The sequence below is a fragment of the Tamandua tetradactyla genome, chromosome X (assembly GCF_023851605.1).
Source record: "Tamandua tetradactyla isolate mTamTet1 chromosome X, mTamTet1.pri, whole genome shotgun sequence".
In the NCBI taxonomy this organism is placed as follows: Eukaryota; Metazoa; Chordata; class Mammalia; order Pilosa; family Myrmecophagidae; genus Tamandua; species Tamandua tetradactyla.
The window spans coordinates 107,451,897-107,471,593 of record NC_135353.1 but is presented as its reverse complement, the minus strand read 5'-3'; the positions used below and the strand labels follow the sequence as shown (position 1 = coordinate 107,471,593).

Sequence of the window (19,697 nt, the reverse complement as noted above, 5' to 3'; positions counted from 1 at the left end):
CAAGAATGTTTGTGTACCACCCTCTACTCATCCTAGCTTTCACCTGCCTCTTTTGCTTGAAAAAGGCTTGCCTGCCCCTCCCTGAACTTTCTGAATTCTACCCTTCTAGAAATCTGAGTCTCTTCATACATCTTACTTCCCTCTCTCAGGGCAGCCGATTTTATGTGGGCATCTTTAGGCCCTATTCCCACGTCTTTTCTCTGTAAATACTGGCATAAATTCATATCTAACCCCAGTTGGGGGGATTCCTCTGGCGCCAGGAAGATTTTTCCTGATCCTCAGTGACCCCAGTCTGAGGGAGATTGGAGTAAACAGTCTGGTAATCTATGCTTCCCTCATTTCCCACCCTTTTCCTTCCTAGGAGCCCAGATGCTATCTTTCTCTCTCGGCCCTCTTTCCCTCTTATTCTCTAGCACCCCCACCCACTAATCCACTTTTTACAGCTTTCCCTTTTAATGGTGTGTTCAGTTGCTTGGTATTTCTTAATCAGCTCCTGTGTGTGGAGGGTGGTAGTATGGGGGGTGGGGTGGGGAAGATCATACAAGTTGTTTCCAGGGTGGATCATGAAAGTTGGAGTTTCCAATCAGCTTCCCATCCATCTTTAGGCATTTAGGCTAGTACTACACCCCTGTACTCCAGGTGATCATGAATGAGGGAATCAGTGAGTTCCTTGAACTGGGAAGAGAGGCCATAGCAGTGTCAAGGAGTGTGATGGGCTACTTCTGCTTCCTCTGCTGCTGAAGCTTTTCAGGGAGTGCTTCTCTTCCTTGGGGCAACTGCTCAGCTTTAGAAGACTGTTTGGGCAGGGGACTTTGTTTTCCTTAGCACAGATCAATAAATCTTGGCAGCAGTGAGAGAAACCGAGGCCCACGACTCATGGGCACTAGTGAGCTGGGAAAGCAGAAAAGCAGGGAATAGGATTGCTGATTGTTAAGTACAAATGCAAGGCCTTCCCTTACACAACCCTGCGAGATTCATCTATTGTTCTAAGGAGTCTACTTCCTCTTTCATCCTTTATAATGTCAGAGTGGGGTAGGACCATGGAAGCCTAGGAGTCCAGCCCTTTCTTGTTACAGAAGGGGAAACTCAAGCCAGGAGAGGGGAAGGGACTTGCCCAAGGTAACACAGTGGTTACAGTGAGTCAATGGCAGAGCCATGACTAGAGCCAGATGTCCTGATCTTCACTGTACACATCACCCACCCTTCCCCAACTCAAATAACCTTTCCAGTGCCACCAAATGGCTCCTTTTCCCATCCCTGAAGGGTGTGGTGCTCTACTTCACAAAGGATACTCAGACCATGGCTCCAACCAGTTGCCAGTGGATAGGTGGAAAAAAGACACTTTCAAACGAAAATTCAGAGTTAACCATATAACCACTACAGTCTAGCTGTTCTGATATTTTGTAATCTTGACAAGAAGTAGAAAGGGAGTTGGAAGACACACCAAGGCAGTGGACTAGGGGTGTATCTAAACTAGGGGGAATTATAGCCTCCTTAGAAAGTGAATGTGTGTGTGTTGGAGGAGGGTCTAAAGGGTCAGGGTACTGATTTGAGGAATGTGGGGGGTGGGATTTGGAGGAAGGAAAGTGAATAGAGGATAATATGGGGAAAAGGAACCCAATTCTGATGAAAATGAGGACTGAAAAAGGAAGGTAAGGAAATCTGAAGGGTAAGGGTTACAGAGTTTTACAGATGAGAACGGATAAAGGATTGGAAGAGCTGAGGCAATTTAGCTAAGAGAAGAAAAGTTTCAGGGAGTCGTGGGATCCCGTCTTCAGCAGCAGGGGGTTTGTGTGACTCAAGGGAGAAAAACTGAGGCCCACTGCTAGAAGCCACGAAGAAAAGGAGTACAGAAACACACAAAGAGAGACTGTTTAAGAGTCAGGGCTCTCTTGAAAAGGAATGGGCTACCCTGGTAGGTAGTGAGTTTCCCATCAATGGAAAGTTGCTGCAGGGGTTGGTGTAAGCATCCGCTGGGGCGCGGCTCAGGGGACGGACTCCGAGTGGGGGTGGGGCCGGATAGTCCGGACCAGGAGGGTTAGGAGCGATGAGGGAGGGGTGGGAGAGGAGCAGGGTGGGCCTAGGGTGGGGGTGAGTCCTCCTGGTAGCCAAGGCTGAGCTCAGAACCCAACGTGGTTGGTGTGGCCCGGCCGGGTAGGGCTGGGTGGGCGGGGCAAGGCCGGCAGCCGATTGGAAGGCGGGCACAAGGGCGGGGAGCGGCGCGGAAGCCTGGCCACATAAAGGAGCAGGCGGCGCGACGGGGGCGGCTCTTTCCTGGGTGGGGTTTGTGCAGTCGTGGCCCGTTAGCAGGAAGCCGAGCAGTCGCTCCGACGCTACAGAGGGACCCAGTTTGAGCCCCCGGTCCTCCCCCAGCCCCCCGAGCCCGAGCCTTGTGTACTACGCGCCCAGCGCTGCCCGACAGCTCCCGGCCAAACTTCACCAACTCCTCTGCCTTAGCCACCACCATGCCCAAGACGGTGAGTGCCGGCGGTGGGCGCTGACGATCCCGGGGGCTCTAGCTGTGGTCCTTAGTTGATGGCCGGGGATTTAGCCGGCCAGCCGCCCACCTGAGACGCCGCGCGGTACTTAGTGGTCAGGGTGGGGAGAGGTCGGGAGTGGGGTACCCGTCTGGCGCGCCCTCAGGGGTGGGGGTGGGGTCTCAGTGCTAGAAGTGTGGACGGGGTTGGGCCGCCGCTTTCTCAGGTTCCAGTTCCCTGCGTTGGCAATGCGGGAGTGGCATAGGCTTCATTGAGGTTCCGGGTCTCCCCTTGCTCCTGAAGGGCTGTGGCCTGAAGGGAGAGAAGACTTGGGTCTGGAGGGGAACACTTCCTCCTCCCTAGAAATTGGTGCCTTTTTGGGGCAAGGCTGCTACTGGCCTAGAAGGGTCATGGACAGAGAAGGGGGAAGAATGGAGGAAGCTTCCCAGGGCGGATCCCTCACCCCCATTCACCTTTCCCACAGCCGCCCTCCCCTCCGCTCCCCCGGGCTACCCCAGCTGTTTCTCGCTAGGAGGGAAGGAGAGAGTTATGGAGGGACTCATAGAAGCTGCTGACTTTTACCCAGGAGCAACAGTAGTTCACTAGGCGCCATACTGAATAGAGGCCTGCGCCACGTCCTGGGGGAGAGAACTCGGTTCTCCCTCCTATTTATCCAAGAAATCCCTGCCGTTTTCATTACTTAATGCCTCCCTATCCCCTCCTGTTCCCTCAGGACTGTTCTGTGAGGTGTGGGTTCTCTCCTGCTGGGCCACACCTTTGTGGAGTGGTTGTTGCCTCAAGGATCTGATCTCCACCCCACAGGCTGTTTTGAGAAGAGCAGAAACCTTCTGGGAGTGGGGCCTAAGGGGGGCCGGATGCCCAGGAGGGAGGGGCAAGGGAGGGGTGTGCCTGACTAATGAGCCCTGCTTGCTTTTGTGCAAGTCACGCCAAATGGCTGCTGGGGCCCTTGCCTTGCTCAGGCAGGCCTGATGACCACCCTGGCTTGAGTCTCTTAGGCTAAGCAGTTTGTTGGGCTTGGCTTACTCTCCGTAAGACTGCCTGAGCCTTATAGAGTTGAGATAGTGGCCAGTAATGTTGAGAAGGGTTGAGGGCTTCTGGGCTGAGAGGAGGGATTGGAGGGCCCAGTTCTTCTGGGGTGTGCTGAGCTTTGGTTGCCACACTGCTGTGTTCCAACCTCATTGTCAGGTCTTTCTTGCCTTTCCAGAACCCTGTCCCTCAGAAACATCAAGTTTTCAACTAAGTATGCTCTTTCACCATCTCTCTTTTAAATTACTGGTGGTTTTAAGATGTGGGCTTTGCCACACTTTCGCACAAACACCTCCCCCCTTACACGTGTAAGAGAATGAAAAGAGAGGGCTTTGAAAAAGAGAGGGTAAAGAACAAAACAAGACATTTTCTCAGCCAAAACAAAGGCTTGTAAGGATCCTTCCAGGAATCTGTCTTTGGATCTACCTCTCTATGGTTGACCTGTTGACTCTTAAGGTGTTGTTTTGCCTAAAGAGTTGGGGAGTGGAGGTGGTGGTGCACAGTCTCTGGGAATAGACTGCCCCTTGGCCTCTCACCTAATGGCATCTCTCATTATCAATTCTGAGATATCCCACCAGTAAATGCAACTTGATGGGCCTGAAAGTTGTCTCAATGTTGCCTTAACCATCCCATCTTGGTCAAAAGTGACAATGAAGGCAACATGGTAATCGTTTTCCTGGGTATGGAGAGAGACTAGAGAGAGACTGGAGGCGGTGTGTCGTCAGGCCCAGCGTTCTGAAGGTAGCTGAATACTGAAGATATTTTTATGTAGGTTGACTGAAACTTGAATCAAATTGGAGGAAAAGGCTGAATTTTGATAGACTGGAAGGACTGGAGAATTTTCCATGCTGTTTGGTTTAAGGAATGGTCAACTCTTAGGAGTTATTAGAGTTATTTATCATGTCTGTTAAGACCATAGGTTCTTAATTGGAAAGGGACTTCAGAGACTATTTATCCAGTATAACCCTCTTTTTTTTTTTTTCCTCTTAACTAACGAAGATGTTTAGGCCCACAGGAAAGGGTCTATCTAAGGGCACCTGGTGACAAAGCCAAGATTGCAGGCCAGGTTTTTTCATGTTCATCCCATTGAACCCCTATTCTGACCCACTGATTGAGTTCTTGAAGTCTGAATTCCCTCTCTTACCCAAAGCTAATTGCCCCTGGTTCTTAAGGCTTCATGGTCCCCAGAAAAAAGGGCAAACTGATCAATGTTGGCATTTGTGTGGTCTCCTACTGAGAGTTGGGGGTGTTACAAGGTGTCTCCTAGTACTGGGACATTGAAGGGCACACCCTAGTCAACATAATACCAGCCAGTAACTTTAACGAAGGGGAAAAAATTCCTTATTCTTCACCCTTTCTTTATTGGTGTGCTCTAAGTTATTTCTGGAGTATGACAGATAGGGAAAAGTAGTAGAAAAAATCAAACCCTTTCATTCATATTAACCATGTCTACAGTCTTTCCAGGACTGGTTTCAGTTATACTACCAATTATCTCCTCTAGTCAGGTGAATCTCCCTTAAGTCTGTTAAAACTTGCCCTGACCCCAACTCTTGGACTCTGCTTCTGATAGCCTATTTACTGAGTCTGCTTTAGTGCCAGAATGGAGAGGCTTACTGATGTCCATTTATGCTTTATGGTGACAATTAGACATTATAGAAAAGATCTTTCCCCTTTCTTGCTCCCTTTAACTTTTTTTTTTTTAGATCAAAAAGGCCTTAGGGCTCTGTTAGATTCCCTAAAAATAGCATGTTTTGACTCATTGAGATATTCTTGTATTTTTGGTTTCATTATTTAGGGTTTATTGAACATCAGTGTTGAAAAGTCTTCTCATAACTATCAAGTCCAATCATTCTTGTTATACAGCTGGGGAAGCAGACCCACAGATAAGGACGGACTGACCTAGAGTGCTGAAATATATCAGTGGCAAAGTTAGCACTTGAATCTGGATCTTAGTTTAGAGGGTCAGTTTTGATATAAACTCTTCAGTTTTCTGGGTTTTCAGCCTTAGCTCAACAGGTCAGGGGAAAGGCAATCAAGTTGTCATTCAGTAGGACTCTCCGTGCAAGCAGACATTGAACCCAGCTTCTTGAAGAACTTGAGGACTTCTGGGTCCACATTCAAGCTAAATTTTAACAGGGCTTATGTGGACTGTTTATTCTCCTGCCATTCCTTGCATTGCTTGAGTCACTCAAGTGGCACTAAAGTGGTACTTCGAGAATAAAATGCAGAATCTCAGTCTGTTAACCCTTGAACCAGTCCTGTCTGAAGATTTCAGAGTGAGGCCAGGGATAAGGAATGAAGATTGTGTGAGAGAGCGAGACTCTTTGGATTCTGCATTTCTCCATTTCTTTGGTTCTCCAGTCTTCCTGGCCCTTAATGAAAGTGCAGATGACAAAAAGCAGGAATCATTTTGGAGATTTCCTTTAGGCTTTTCCTTGAACAGCCCTCTGGGCAGAGAGGGGCTGATAGGGCAGGAGGGCCTTTGTGGGACCCTCAAAGGCACAGTAATCTACAATCTTTTGTGTCGTGCTTGGAGAAGGGAAGGTTGCTCATTGAGTCTATGACAGAGTCGATATTGGACTCTAGTCTGCTGATTTTCAATTATAATTCTCCAGCTACCTGAAACAGTGGATTGTTTTGGGGGTATTCTTCTTACTTCTCTCTAGCTTTACTGAGTGGTAGAGATGGAAGGGGCATTTAAATTTAAAGGTCTTTTGATCTATTCCCCTGCCTCAGTCTGTCTAGGTTCCTTTGATCTCACTGTTGGGATTTCTGGACTCAAGGTCCCCAGAGGGAAAAAGAACTGGCTACCAACACTATCAGAGTTTGGCCAGTCATGGCCAGAGTTTCTGAAAATTGGCATCATTACAGGTTGGGAACATTCTGTTTCTGATTTTTCAAAGATAGAACTGAGTTTATCATGTGCCTCTTCCCCAAGGCACAATCTCCTCTCCTCACTACTCTACCCCACTCTTCCCAAAAAGCAAGAGTACAAAGGTGGACTCCTTTTGGACCTTCTGTTGGTCAAGTGAAGGGTTTGGTCTTGTCATGACTGACTGGTTTTGCTGTTCATCCTTCCTACCATTTCATGCTTGATAACGCTGAAAAACTTTTTAATTCAGGTTCTAATTTGAGGTAAAATTATTGTCACTTGAAGGGTTAGCTCAGGACTCGATTAATTTTGGAAGATGGGTGTTAGGAAATGGAAAGTAAGACTGAACTGAAAATTTTCATCTTTCATGCTTGGCACACAATAGGCAAAAAGTTTTTTCTCCCTTCTTTCAGTAAAGCAATCCAAATGAAGTGGATTTTAAACAAGACCTCAGACCCTCAGTTTCTCCAGCTTGTCATGAAGGAACTATACTATCCTAAGGAATCTTGCAGTATTGATGTTTTTGAGAGCCTTGATGGTAGAACCTTGAGCCTTCCATTTGTATGTTTATTTCTTCGATCATTCATTACTGAATATTTAAGTGCCTCCCATGTGCCCGGCAATGTTCCAGGCTATGCTGGGAATACTAAGTGGAACAGAACTTGCTAAAAAGTTTCTTCATGTCCCTCTATATCTCTGGAGTACTATTTCTTCTCGGATATTGAATTCACTGTGGAGAGTTTCTACCTAAGGAGGGTTTGCTTTATTAGTAGATCTAACAAAAACATTGGTTTCTTTTTGAGTCTATAGAGGGGAAAGGGGTGTGTTTTTGCTTACTGAGGAACAAAAAAGAAACCAGTATTATGAAGGCTGTGTACTGACTGAAAAGCTTTGGTCAAATACTGAAAGCTTCATGAATTTCCCTCCCTTCCTCCCACATTTCCAAATGCCTTCCTGAGAGTAGCATAGATACCGCCCCCCCAGACCACCACCCTCCACCCCTGGCAGAAGCATAGACCTTCCTGTGGTTCGGCTGAAAGACTAGGAAGCTACTTGGTGATGTTTCAAATTTTCTTCTAACCTGTTGTGTGATGGCTAGATGTACTGGTAGATATTGAGGAGGTGGTGGGCATAAACCTAAGTGTCTACCACCAGTGAGCTGGGGCTGACTGTTGTGGGGTGCTGTATTTCAAATGCATCTGCACTTTGGATGACTCAGAGCATCCCAAGTTTTAAGCTTCCCTTTAGCTGATTGTTGTTGATGGTCTCGGTTTAGAACCACAGAGCGACTGAACTGGCCTTAAACCTTCTAGTTCAGGCTTTGTGTTTTAGATAACAACACCAAAGCCCAGAAAAGGAAGGGATTTGCCTAAGGTCAAAAAGTGGACTGATGATAGATCTAGGACTAAAATCTAACTTGTCTGGCCCCTAGTGTAGGGTAGAAACTTTGAATGCCTACCTTCTAAATGGCACTCACTGCAGGGAGGGTCTGCTGCATTTTCCCCTTCCATGCTGGGGTGACTAGAACATGGTGTAATTATAGCCATGGGAAGAGCAAGCCTTCTAGTGTGTAGAGCTGACCTCCAAGGCTACCTTATATGGAGATGGTTAAAGCTCTGACCATACGATAGGAACTCTTTGTAGCACTTCTCAGGAAGGTAAGTTGCTTTGGCTCTGAAGTTAGCAGAAGACAGATGTGTAGGCTGAAGGGAGTTGGGGAACAGTTACTAGTCACATTTCCTGCTTTGATCTAGGCCTTACTGTGTCCTAAGACAGTCTTTATGGAGTAATTTCTTCTCTGTATCCATAGCAACTTTTTCAGGGTCACATAAAGTTGGTAATAGCACTGAAAGGAGAGCTTGGTTTTCCTGATTCCCAAGCTAGTGTTCTCCCACTGGATTTGCCTGCCTTGGAACAATGACTCTTTTTATCCAGGGGATGCAGACTTCAGAGAATTGTCTCTGTGATGATTATATTAGCAAGATGGCTGTAATGGAATTCCCCTAAACAGCTTCTGCTGTAGCAGGTTTCAGTAAGTAGGTGACTCAATTCTTCTAGGTCCTCAGAATGACTTTCTTTTCTTCCTTCCCCTCTCACCCAGATTCTCAGCTTTCTCTTTGCCCTTTTAAATTTTGAGCTCAGACCCCTTTGTATTCTGATTTGATGCTCCAGCTTGACCTGTCCCGTGTGTTAGGAGAGTATTATGATATTTTCCTTTCCAATTTCGTGACAGTATTTGCTGCTGCAGCAACTATTTGAATATGGACCGGGGTATCCTGGCCTCAAACCCTCACCACAAACCTCTAGGTGCTGGTAGGCAAAACCTAGGACAGGTAGCTATCTGAATAAAGGACCTGGCTCATAGAAAGATAGGATAAACTAGTGGTGAAAAGCACAGAATCTGAAGCTAGATTGTCTGGATTCAAATTCCAGCTCTTTGACTGACTAGTTATATAGCCTTGGGCAAGTTACTTAATTTCTGTGCCTCATATTCCTCAACTGTAAAATGAGGATGATAATAGAACCTGTCTACTAGAGTTTTTGTGAGGAATAAAGTAATTAATGTTAAGCACTTAGAACTGACTTTAGCATCTAACAAATGCTACACAAGTGTTAGTTATTATAATTATTCAACTATTCTATGTCCAACCCTGTGCTAGATGGGATGTGTGAGAAAGGAGAAGGCAGGCAGCTACATTTGCAGCATTTATTGAGTGGCTTCTATGTACTATTTACTGTAAGGAATATAAAGAAATGAATGGAGGACATAATTGCTGCCTTCAGAGATTTCCTATTTAACTGGGAATTTAGGGCTAATTCACTTAAAAACAGTTTGAGATAAATATGTACTTCCTGTAGGCTTTGAGGAGAGGGGAATTTACTTGAATGTGATTGGAGCCTTGAAAGATGGCCACACTTGAGGTGAATGGCCATTCTAGGTGAGAGTAATGTGGTTGGTACATGGGGAAAACGAGTTGGCCTTAGATCACCTTAAAGTGAATTTATCTGAAATGAGAAGAGGCTTGAGGTGCTGACTGTTTCAAGGGGGGCTTCAAAAAAGTGCACGTGATCACAGACCAAGTTGTTCTTTCTAGGTTCAGTTGGAGGAAGCAGTCCTTTCTCAATTGACCAAACCTCCTTGAGACTATACCTTGAGTTTCTCAGAACTTGGAGAATTAACTAAAAATTGCTGGTGCCTTTCTTGCCCGAGTAAGTATGTGAGAGGCTCCTTCTTTCACCTTTGCTTATGAGCTAAATTAAGGCATAGATAGAACTTGGTGGTGACTCTAGGCCAGAAGCCAAGAAACAGCTTTCAAATCTTCTAATGGCCTATGCTGTAAGTTTGTCTCAGTGATTTTGGAAAGGTTGGGGATTGAGGGGAGGGTTTCTTAGTGTGTGCTTGTGATAGGTTGAGGAATGTAGCATTTTCCTTCTGGGCCTAGCTGTAGCATCTGGGCTTTGAACTTGGAGAAAGAATATTTAGGTGACTTTTGAAGCACAGCCCTTTGAGTGTTCCTAATGACAGACACCAAATCTGATGCTTCACTGAATTGTCTTGTTGTGGCATAAAGTAAATTTTGACAACTCCTAAGTCACTGGCATGGTGAATGGTTCTGTGCTTGCATAGCAGTGCTGTTTAGCTGGGAAGTGCTGTGATTGGTGACTTTGAAAACTGAAGTTTCTCCCCATTCCTAGTGATCCTTCTATATTATGGAATTTAATATTAGGTAGATACATGTGGATAGAGTATTGGTCAGGGCCTAATGAGAGAAGAGTTGAAATGTAGATATTTCTGGTATACAAACAGTGTAATACTGAGAAATTCTTTTGTGGGTAGTGATAGGGACCAGGATATAAGAAGGGGAACAGGCATGGTTAGTATTTCCTTCCCTCTCTTTAGTCCTGGCTTCCCTTAAATACCTGGGTAGGTCAAATCTTATTTTTCTCCAATTATGTGTTTTGATAAGGTTCCTGGTTTTATATCCTACAGTCTGTGTCTAATCTATCCCATTCCCCATCCTTTTTCAGAAATCTCATTTTGGAGATTAGATGAAGTACACCAAGAGGCTCTTACCTATTGTAATCTTTAACTGGGGTTGACTAATCTGTGGTATGAAGTTGGGGGGGGCGTCATGGTAACGACAATTTGGGTGTCACTAGTTAAGCTATAAATCTTTGCTATTTTCAAGGTTTTTAAGTGAGCTAAACTCCTTTCCAAATTACTGTAAATATGCCTGCTAGATTAACTATTCCACAGAAATTCCTTTACTGAGAACAAAAGTCATTTGACTTCTTTGCCTTTGAAATCTTCCTTTTCTCTAAAATGAAAATATCTGTAATATTGGAAATACATAAACAAAGTGGAGTAAAGCCCCCTGCCCCAGTTTTCCCATTCCCTTTGGCACTTGGGCCGTGGTAGAGTCAGTATATGTTTGGCAGGTACATTTTTGACCCTGTCTTCTTGGGTACTTGGAGAACTGTTACAGCAGCACTGGAGGTGGACCTGGGAAAAATCTAGCCAGTTGCCTTTCTCTCTGCCATAGCCTGGGCATTTTCCTAGGGCTGGGAGTTTGCCTCCTGGCCTTGGGCCAATTGCCAGAGGAAACCGATGACTAAAGGCTTCTTCCCTGCGACATCAGCTTCTGGAACCTTTCCTGATGATTCCCTACTAATAAAATCTGCCTTATTTGGCTGTTTTTTCCCTTCAACCCCTCCCCCATACCACCCTTGGACCTGCCCAACTAATCCTCTGTTCTCCTTTGGTCAAGGGAAGGCCTTCCTCAGCTTTATACAGTACCACCTGCAAATTCTGTCCTTGTTAAAGCTCTGTGATGGGGGGAGGAGTGGAGGAGAGCGGAAAATGGGAAAATCTAGAATGACTGTGATTTCTCCACCCCGCTATCTTAACACTTCTTGCCTTCTTGACTGTGCTTGTAACCTCCCTGTGACGTCTTACACTCTGGGAGTGGTCTTGTTTGGCTTGAAAGGCTCAGAGTATGGGGGTTGGGTGGGGCTGGGGCTCTTAATATCTGAATTTGTTCCTTGGGGGTGGGTGAAGTAGTCTGCAGGTTGGACTCCAAGGCCCCACCCAAAGCATTCAGTCAACAATTGTACCAACAGTTGGTAAGTCCAGTTGTGTGTGTGTGTGTGCCTTTTGTATGCCTAGCCTTCTTACTTGGCTTTCTTGAGTGAGTTGGGTCCAAGGTTGCTCTGGTTCTCTCCCCAGTTCTGAGCTGTCTAACCCTAGGTTAGAAGAACTGAGATCTTTTTTTTTTTTTATTCAGCATAGCAATATACCAGCACAAGCATTCTTACCATATGATCATTCCATTCTTGATATATAATCAGTAACTCACAATATCATCACAGTTATATGTTCATCATCATGATCATTTCTTAGAACATTTGTATCAATTCAGAAAAAGAAATAAAAAGAAAACAGAAAAAATTCATACATACCATTCTACTTACCCCTCCCTTTCATTGATCACTAGCATTTCAATCTATTAAATTTAACATTTGCTCCCCCTATTATTTATTTATTTTTAATCCATATGTCTTACTCATCTGTTATTGAGGTAGAAAAAAGGAGCATCAGATACAAGGTTTTCATAATCACACAGTCACATTGTGAAAGCTATATCATTATACAATCATCTTCAAGAAACATGGCTACAGGAACACGGCTCTACATTTTCAGGCAGTTCTCTCCAACCTCTCCATTACACCTTAACCAAAAAGGTGACATCTATTTAATTCATAAGAATAACCTCCAGGATAACCTCTCAACTCTGTTTGGAATCTCTCAGCCATTGACAATTTATTTTGTCCCATTTCACTCTTCCCCCTTTTGGTCGAGAAGGTTTCCTCAATCCTTTGATGTTGAGTCCCAACTCATTCTAGGATTTCTGTTCCATGCTGCCAGGAAGGTCCACACCCCTGGGAGTCATGTCCTACAGAGAGGGGGAAGGGAGTGGGCTTGCTTGTTGTGTTGGTTGAGAGAGAGAGGCCACATCTGAGCAACAAAAGAGGTTCTCTGGGGGTGACTTTTAGGCCTAATTTTAAGTAAGCTTAGCCTACCCTTTGTGGGGTTAAGTTTCATATGAAAAAACCCCAAATTGAGGGCTCCACCTATTGCTTTGGTTGTCCCCACTGCTTGTGAGAATATCAAGAATTCTCCACTTGGGAAAGCTGAGATTTCCCCCTTTCTCTCCATTCCTCCAATGGGGCTTTGCAAATACTTTTTTTATTCACTGTTCAAATCACCCTGGGATTTATTGGGGCATCACTCTGGACAAACCTACAAAATCTCATGCCCTACTCGAGGTTCCATGTACTTATAGTATTTGATAAAGCTGTCCACATAAGTTATATTAGGAAATGCACTAGTCAAAATATAAATTTTGTACCAAATAAACACTTCTTGCTTTAGTGTCACACATAAGTTAAAGTTTTAAAATATTAATTATCATCTATCTCCAGCTTTGGATGCCTGTCTGCATGAATTTATGAAATTTTTTGATGATTTTAAGTAGAAATGGTATAATAGAAAAAATAGTAGACTGAATCAGTATATCTGGATTTTAGTCTCTGCCTATGTAACCTTGGGTGAGACCCTTTTTGGGTCCTAGTTTCTTTATCTGTCAAATATGGATGTTGGCTTTTTCTGACATTCTTTGCTCATTCTTTAAAAGCATTGTAAGTGGTTATTAGAAAGAGTGTAACAGAACAAAGAGCAGGGATCATTTGAAAGATCCCTCTTCCCTTTAGAATGGCATCGAGGGTGTCTTTTTCTCCCCTGGATATCAATGTGTAAGTAGTCCTCCCTATTTCAGTGAGTTCTGCTCTGAAAGTTTTGCATCTACCCACCACAGAACTCCCTGTGGGAATCCTGACATGGAGAGACAATTGCTGGCTAAGTGCTTTGGAGGGGGCCTTGGAGTCCAATCTGCACACTACAGTTGCTGTCTATTTTTGGTCATTGGTGACTCTAGGAAGAATAGAAGACCTTTCCATTGGTCATCGTTCCAGCAAGGAAGGGGAAGCCCAAGAAACAAACCAAAACTGAATGCAAATGAGATTTGACTTCCTTTGCCCACTTCCCCCACAACACCCCCTCTCTTTAGAGCTATGGAATTGCTTTTGGCTTAGTCTTAAGTTACTAAGCTCCTTTTCCCCTTTTTTTGTCTGAGTCACTGCTGTCTATCTTGCCCTTGGATGGAGAGAGCTAGGTAATGTGAACATGGTGGAGTGAAGGGGGGTAGTTTCTAGTCAGAGAGATTGTTACCCTTCTAACATTCAGTCTTTAGCTGATCTTGCATTTTGTGAACATGGCTTCCTTTGGTGTTAGGCTTGTACATCAAAGGAGAGGGATTTCTGAATTTCCTGTGAAATGGGGTATAGAGCAACTCCTTGGGTATAGTATAACCTTGACTAGATCTGTTTTCACCATTCTTCTTTCTTCTCTTTCTTGTCCTCTTCCTCCCTACTGACATTTTGTGAAGCACTTGCTTGTGAAAAAGGGCCCCAGGCTGTATTTCAGCCACCTAGTAACTGGGCATGAAGAGGATACACTCACCTGCTGTGAGACAGTGGAGGAAGGGCAAGATAGAAGTCTTCTTGGCCTTAATCTTCCTTCCTTTGTGAACAAGTTCCTAGGGTAGTTTAACCACAGGAGGTTTAGCTGGGTAGAGCTTGACAGCGCTGCTCAGAGCAAGTTCTTCCCCAGCACTGAGCTGGAATGGCTTCTGGGCCTTGTAGGAGCTTGTCTTCTGGGAGCAGGTGCCTTGTTGTTAGCCTCTTTTTCCTATAGGCCTACCATAGGTTGTTAAGGATGCCAATTGCAGGCAGTAGGTCAATGGCTCTTGGTGAGGGAAGATATGCAAGTAGGTGAATATGGTAGAATGGGAGAAGGAAAGTGAAACCAAATGGAAGAAAAGTGATTCCTTTACTCTTTTCTTTCCCTTTATTGTAAAACTCAATGTGGCATATGACAAAGTTTAGAAAAGAGAGAAATATTCCATAAACTCACTCTTTTAACACAATAATTATTAATTGTGTATATTTCTTGTCACATCTCATATATATCTTATTTTTCATAGTACAATAATTTAAAAAACCCTGCTTCTTTTCCCCACTTAACATATCACTAAAAACTTTTGTAACAATGCAGTGAATGTGAATGTGAGAAAAATCTAAGCCCCTTAACATTGGCACATAAGGTTCTTTGATACCTAGCTCCCTCTCTACCATCAGCTCCCACTTGTCTCCTCAAGTACCCTCTGCCCTAGCACTGTGGAATTAAGTTTCCTCAAATAATCCATATCTCTCTTGTCTTTGTAGATGCTCATTCTTTCAGCCTGAAATGTCAGGTACCTCTTCCTTTATTTCTCCTTCACCCCCATGTAACCTCCACTGGAAGCGTTCTTTAATACCCACAGGTAAAATTTGTATACTGTTTTTTATGTGTTCAGTGTACTTTGTAAGAACTTCTGTTATATCACATAATATTGCCATTGTCTCCACTCCCCACCATTTTCTCCTTCAATAAACTGGTAGGTTTGAAATCTGTTAACTCCCCTTGCCTCAAGAAGGGGCCATTGTACAGGTAGAGTTGGTGAGAGATGGTCAGGTCTTAGAAGAGCCTATTATCAGTGATAGACAAGGAGATGGAAGAGAAGCAGTAATGTAAGTCAGGGATTTAGTTGTCCTTTAAGTCAAGAGTATTTGTTGAGTACCTGGTTAAACCTATTAGGCAGTAGTAGTTGACAAAATATACCTTAGAGAAAGGCAGGGTGCATTTGCACCTATAAGGATGAGAGGCCTATTTGAAAGTTAGCCCATATAGAGAGAGCCTTGCTGACTTTGATATAACAATGCAAACTTCTTAAATCATTCCAGACCTATCTATAAAATAGGAACAGTATAGGATTGTACACTAATGCATCTGAGAGTGTTCTGTGAAGTGCCAGACACAGTTGAGGGAGAGTAGAGGGTGGACCCTAGAAATATTTTCCAGTTAGCCTCTTAAAGTTCTCTCCTATATGTGGTTTCCAACAAATCTCTGAGTCCTGAATGCCATATGCCATGGTTTCTCTAAGCAAGCATTTCCTAGGTGCTCCACAGCCTGGTGCTTTTAGTAGGAAATATGCAGGGAAGTTGCCTCATTTGCCCAATCTGTTTCCCCACTCACCTGACCAGCATGACTCTGGCTGGGTCCAGAACATTCCTGCTCAAAAGTTCTCATGAATGGCTATAGAAGGAGGCACCTCCTTCTTAGCTCTTTAGCATAGAATGAATGGTATTAAAGAAGAGGGTATGCTAGCATCCCTTCAGCTAGAGGTGGAAGTATTTATAGAAGCCACAGTGAAAATGGGTACCTTTCAGGCCTCCTGGCCCCATGCCTACAATTCCCTGTTAGAAGGACAAGTGGGAAAATATGTCTTGGGCAAACAAGACTTGCCCAAGGTCACAGTGAGTCAAGCCTTGAAACCAGGACTCTCAGGAGTATGTTATATTAACATAACCTACCAGATTATAAGGCTTCTTGAGAACAGGGATTGTTACCCACTCTCCACTGTATCACTAGAGGTACCTGGCATAGAATACTTGCTTAATAAATATTTGTCTAAGAGATAAATTAATAGCTACTATTGTCAAGTTGGAATTGTCTTCTTTAAAGGCCTTTGGCTAGGTCTACCAGAAAGCCAAACAACAGCTCCAGTGACCCACCAGGAATTACCTAATTGACCTGGTTGGGCCTTGGCAAAATGGAGCTAAGTAGTGCCAGGAAATGGGGAGAAATTGTTCCTCTTGTGCATCTAAGCCTGTTTACCTGTGAGTGGCCAGCTTGTTCACAGTCAATTTCAACTCCCTTTTCCCATATCTTCACATAAGGTAGTAGTGTTTGTACCAAGGAGAATGTTCAAATTAAAAGTTCAAATTAAGAGGCAGTCATGCAAGCATTTCTATCGTCCTTTATGAAATAGCCCAGAATTTGGTACTAGAGTACATAATTTGAAGCAATACCCAGTTAAAAATTTTCTTTTTGTATGTGCATCCCTCATTGTGTCCATGGCCAGCAGGTAGGGCTGCATTGTGTAATCTAATTCTGAGAGGCCTGTGCCCTGAGGTATAGGAAATGAGTTGGACCCTGTGCTCAGGGATGGGTAGAACCAGGCACAGACCATGGAGGGCCACAGGGCAGTCCCTGGGATTATCTTGCTGAGGCCTCAGTTGTTGCCCACTCCTGCTGTTGCTGCTGTTGCCATCACCACCACTACCACCACCACCATCTAATTTGCCTTAGGGCTCAGAGATGCATATTTCTGCAGATTTTGGACATGTTTTGGTCAAGTTATACTCATTTGGGGGTAATAGGAGGAGACTTTGGCCCACCTACTTCCTAGAGAGGAGTGTGACCAGTGTTCTGGAGGTACCAGCTTAGGCCTACTAGACAGAGTCAGATGCTCTGATATAGAGAGAGGCTCTGAAGGTCACCTTGCCATTAAAGGACTTTTTCCATCTTCTTTTGCAGTGCTGAGCTAAACATTGTATAAGGAATGTTTAGCTAACAATTCCTGCTGTTTGTGAGTGCCGATTTAAATAAAGACAGACTTTATAATTTTGGATTTTTTTCCATTATGAAATTAATACATATTTTATGTAAGAAAAGAAATAGCACTGAAAAATTAAAGTCTCCTGTTTTCTGTTCCTGATTCTACTCTCCAGAGAACTAGGTTTGTGAACTTAGATTTGTTTTTTAAATGCATTTATATGCATATTTTTAACTTTATAGTAGTAACAACATATATAACTCAAAATTTTGCATTTTAGCCACTTTAAAGTGTAAAATTCAGTGGTATTTGTTACATTCACATTATTGGGCTATTATCACCAACATCCATTACTTCAGGTTTTTTATCACCTAAAGCAGAGACTATACCCATGTACTTTTTTTTTTTAACTTTCATGAGAGAAATTGTGGGTTTACAGAAAAATCATGCGTAAAATACAGAATTCCCATATACTACCCTATTAATAACGCCTTGCATTGCTGTGGTACATTTATTACAATTGGTGAAAGCACATTTTTATAATTGTACTATTAACTATAATCCATGGTTTAACTTGGGGTTCACTGTATAGTGTGGATTCATGGATGTAAAAAAATTTATCCTATTAACATACATGCAATATAATATTTCCCATTTTAACCACATTCAGATATGTATTTGAATGCTGTTAATTATATTCACAGTGTTGTGCTACTGTCACCAACATCCATTACCAAAACATTTCCATCATTCCAAATAGGAGTTCTGTTTTTTTTTATAAAGAAAATAAAAATAAAAGTAAAAAGATCACCCAAAGCATCCCATCTCCCCATCCCCCCCATTGTTTACTTATTTTTTTGTCTTTCTTACTCATCAGTCCTTACACAGGATAAAGGAAGTATCAGTCACAAGGTTTTCACACTCACACGGACAGACCTTAAAAGCTCTGTGGTTATTCAATGATCTTCAAGAATTAAGGCTATTGGATTACAGTTCAATCATTTAGGTATTTCCCTTTAGATACACCAGTGTACCAAAAGAATAACCTCCAGAATGACCTCTTAACTCTATTTGAAATCTCTCAGCTACCGAAACTTTATTTTGTTTCATTTCTCTTCTCCTTTTTGGTCAAGAAATCTTTCAATCCCACAATGCCAGGGCCAGGGTCATTCCTGAGAGTCATGTCCCACATTGCCAGGGAAATTTACATCCCTGGAGTCATGTCCCATATAGCTGGAAGGACAGTGAGTTTACCTGTGCAGTTGGCTTAGAGACAGAGGCCACACTTGAGCAACAAAAGAGGTTCTCTGGGGTGGCTGTTAGATATAATCATAAGTAGGCTTAGCTTCTCCTTTGCAGGAATATGTTTCATAAGGGCCAGCCCCAAGATTGAGGGCCTGGCCCATCAAATTGGCAGTCCCTAATGCTTGCAAGGATATCAGGTGTACCCCAGGTGGGGAATTTTAATATGTCCACTTTTTCCCCACTCCCTCAAGGGGCCTTTTGTAAATACTTTTTAATCTCCTGCCCAGATTACTCTGGGATGCATCAGGGCGTCACACCATCCTGTACAAACCAAGAAGATCTCACTCCCTATCAAGTTGATATGTAATTATGGTGTTTGAATAAGCTGACCATACATGGTAAATTATATAGTGTGCTACAGAAAATATAAGTTTTGTATCAAATAACTATCTTTTCCTTTGGTCTCATACAGAAGATGAAGTTTTAAAATACAGTAAATATCCTTTATTCTTTAGTCTGATTTACCTTGGTCCAAACCAGATCAGCTTCATTCATATCTCTAATTGAAGTCTGATCACTTTTCACTATTTGTAACAGTTGCTATGTGTGGGTAATGCTAACTTTCATAGCTGCAGAACTCTAGCTCTGAATCTCAGTTGTCACACAATACCCAAAGTTCCAGGGAATGACCAGTTGTCACACAATACCCAGGCTTATATACAAAGAGCACAGCATCTCAAAATTCAGTAATAACAGTTATAACTCCAGAATAGATGTGACTGCTATAAGAGTTTACTACCTAGGAACCTTTACATGGGGCGTTCACCAGATAACCTATGTTCTCGAATTCAATTGTCAGTTTGTACATTATAGTTAGTCCATATTGGTGATATAGTATTTGTCTTTTCTTTTCTGGATTGTTTGACTGAACATACCCCATATACTTTTTTTTTTTTTTGGCATGGGTAGGCTCTGGGAATCGAACCCAAGTCTCTGGCATAGCAGGTGAGAATTCTGCCGCTGAGCCACCGTTACCTGCCTACCATATATTTTTAAAGATACACATTACACAAATGGGATTATACAATCCCTACTGCTCTGCATCTTGGTTTTTTTCCTTTCGTATGTGGTGGCCATCTTTCCATGTCAAATTAGATTTTAAGGACTGTATGGGCTCATTAATAAGCAAATTATTAAATGGACAATACATTTAAAATCTTCACAAATAAATGGCCACACTCTGTTGAGTGGAAAATAAAAAGGACAGTGTAAGGATTTGCCTGCCTGAGAAGGAAGGATTTCTGAAGAAACTGGGATTTGAGGATCCTTTGTGTGGAATGAAGGGTGACTAAAGCTTTTCCCTTTCTAAGCTGAGTAGGCCCCACATATAGAAATTGCTATAATTTTATTTGTGCCTAAATGCTCTGAGTGGAGCAATTGGTGGTAGGGTAAACCATTTTTGTGTGCTTAGCCCCCTCTCTATTCTGTGGTTTTGCTAGT

The 19,697-nt window shown here is 43.3% G+C and overlaps 1 protein-coding gene across 1 annotated transcript in view; it reads left to right on the top strand.

Annotated features, from left to right (window-relative positions):
* Positions 1-2,249: 2,249 nt before the first annotated feature.
* MSN (moesin) overlaps positions 2,250-19,697 on the top strand; it is an 80,361-nt gene continuing 62,913 nt past the window's right edge. Inside the window, exon 1 of the mRNA XM_077146874.1 lies at positions 2,250-2,477. Coding sequence (XP_077002989.1) covers positions 2,466-2,477 — 12 coding nt within the window. The 5' untranslated portion in view covers positions 2,250-2,465. The remainder of the gene's footprint in view (positions 2,478-19,697) is intronic.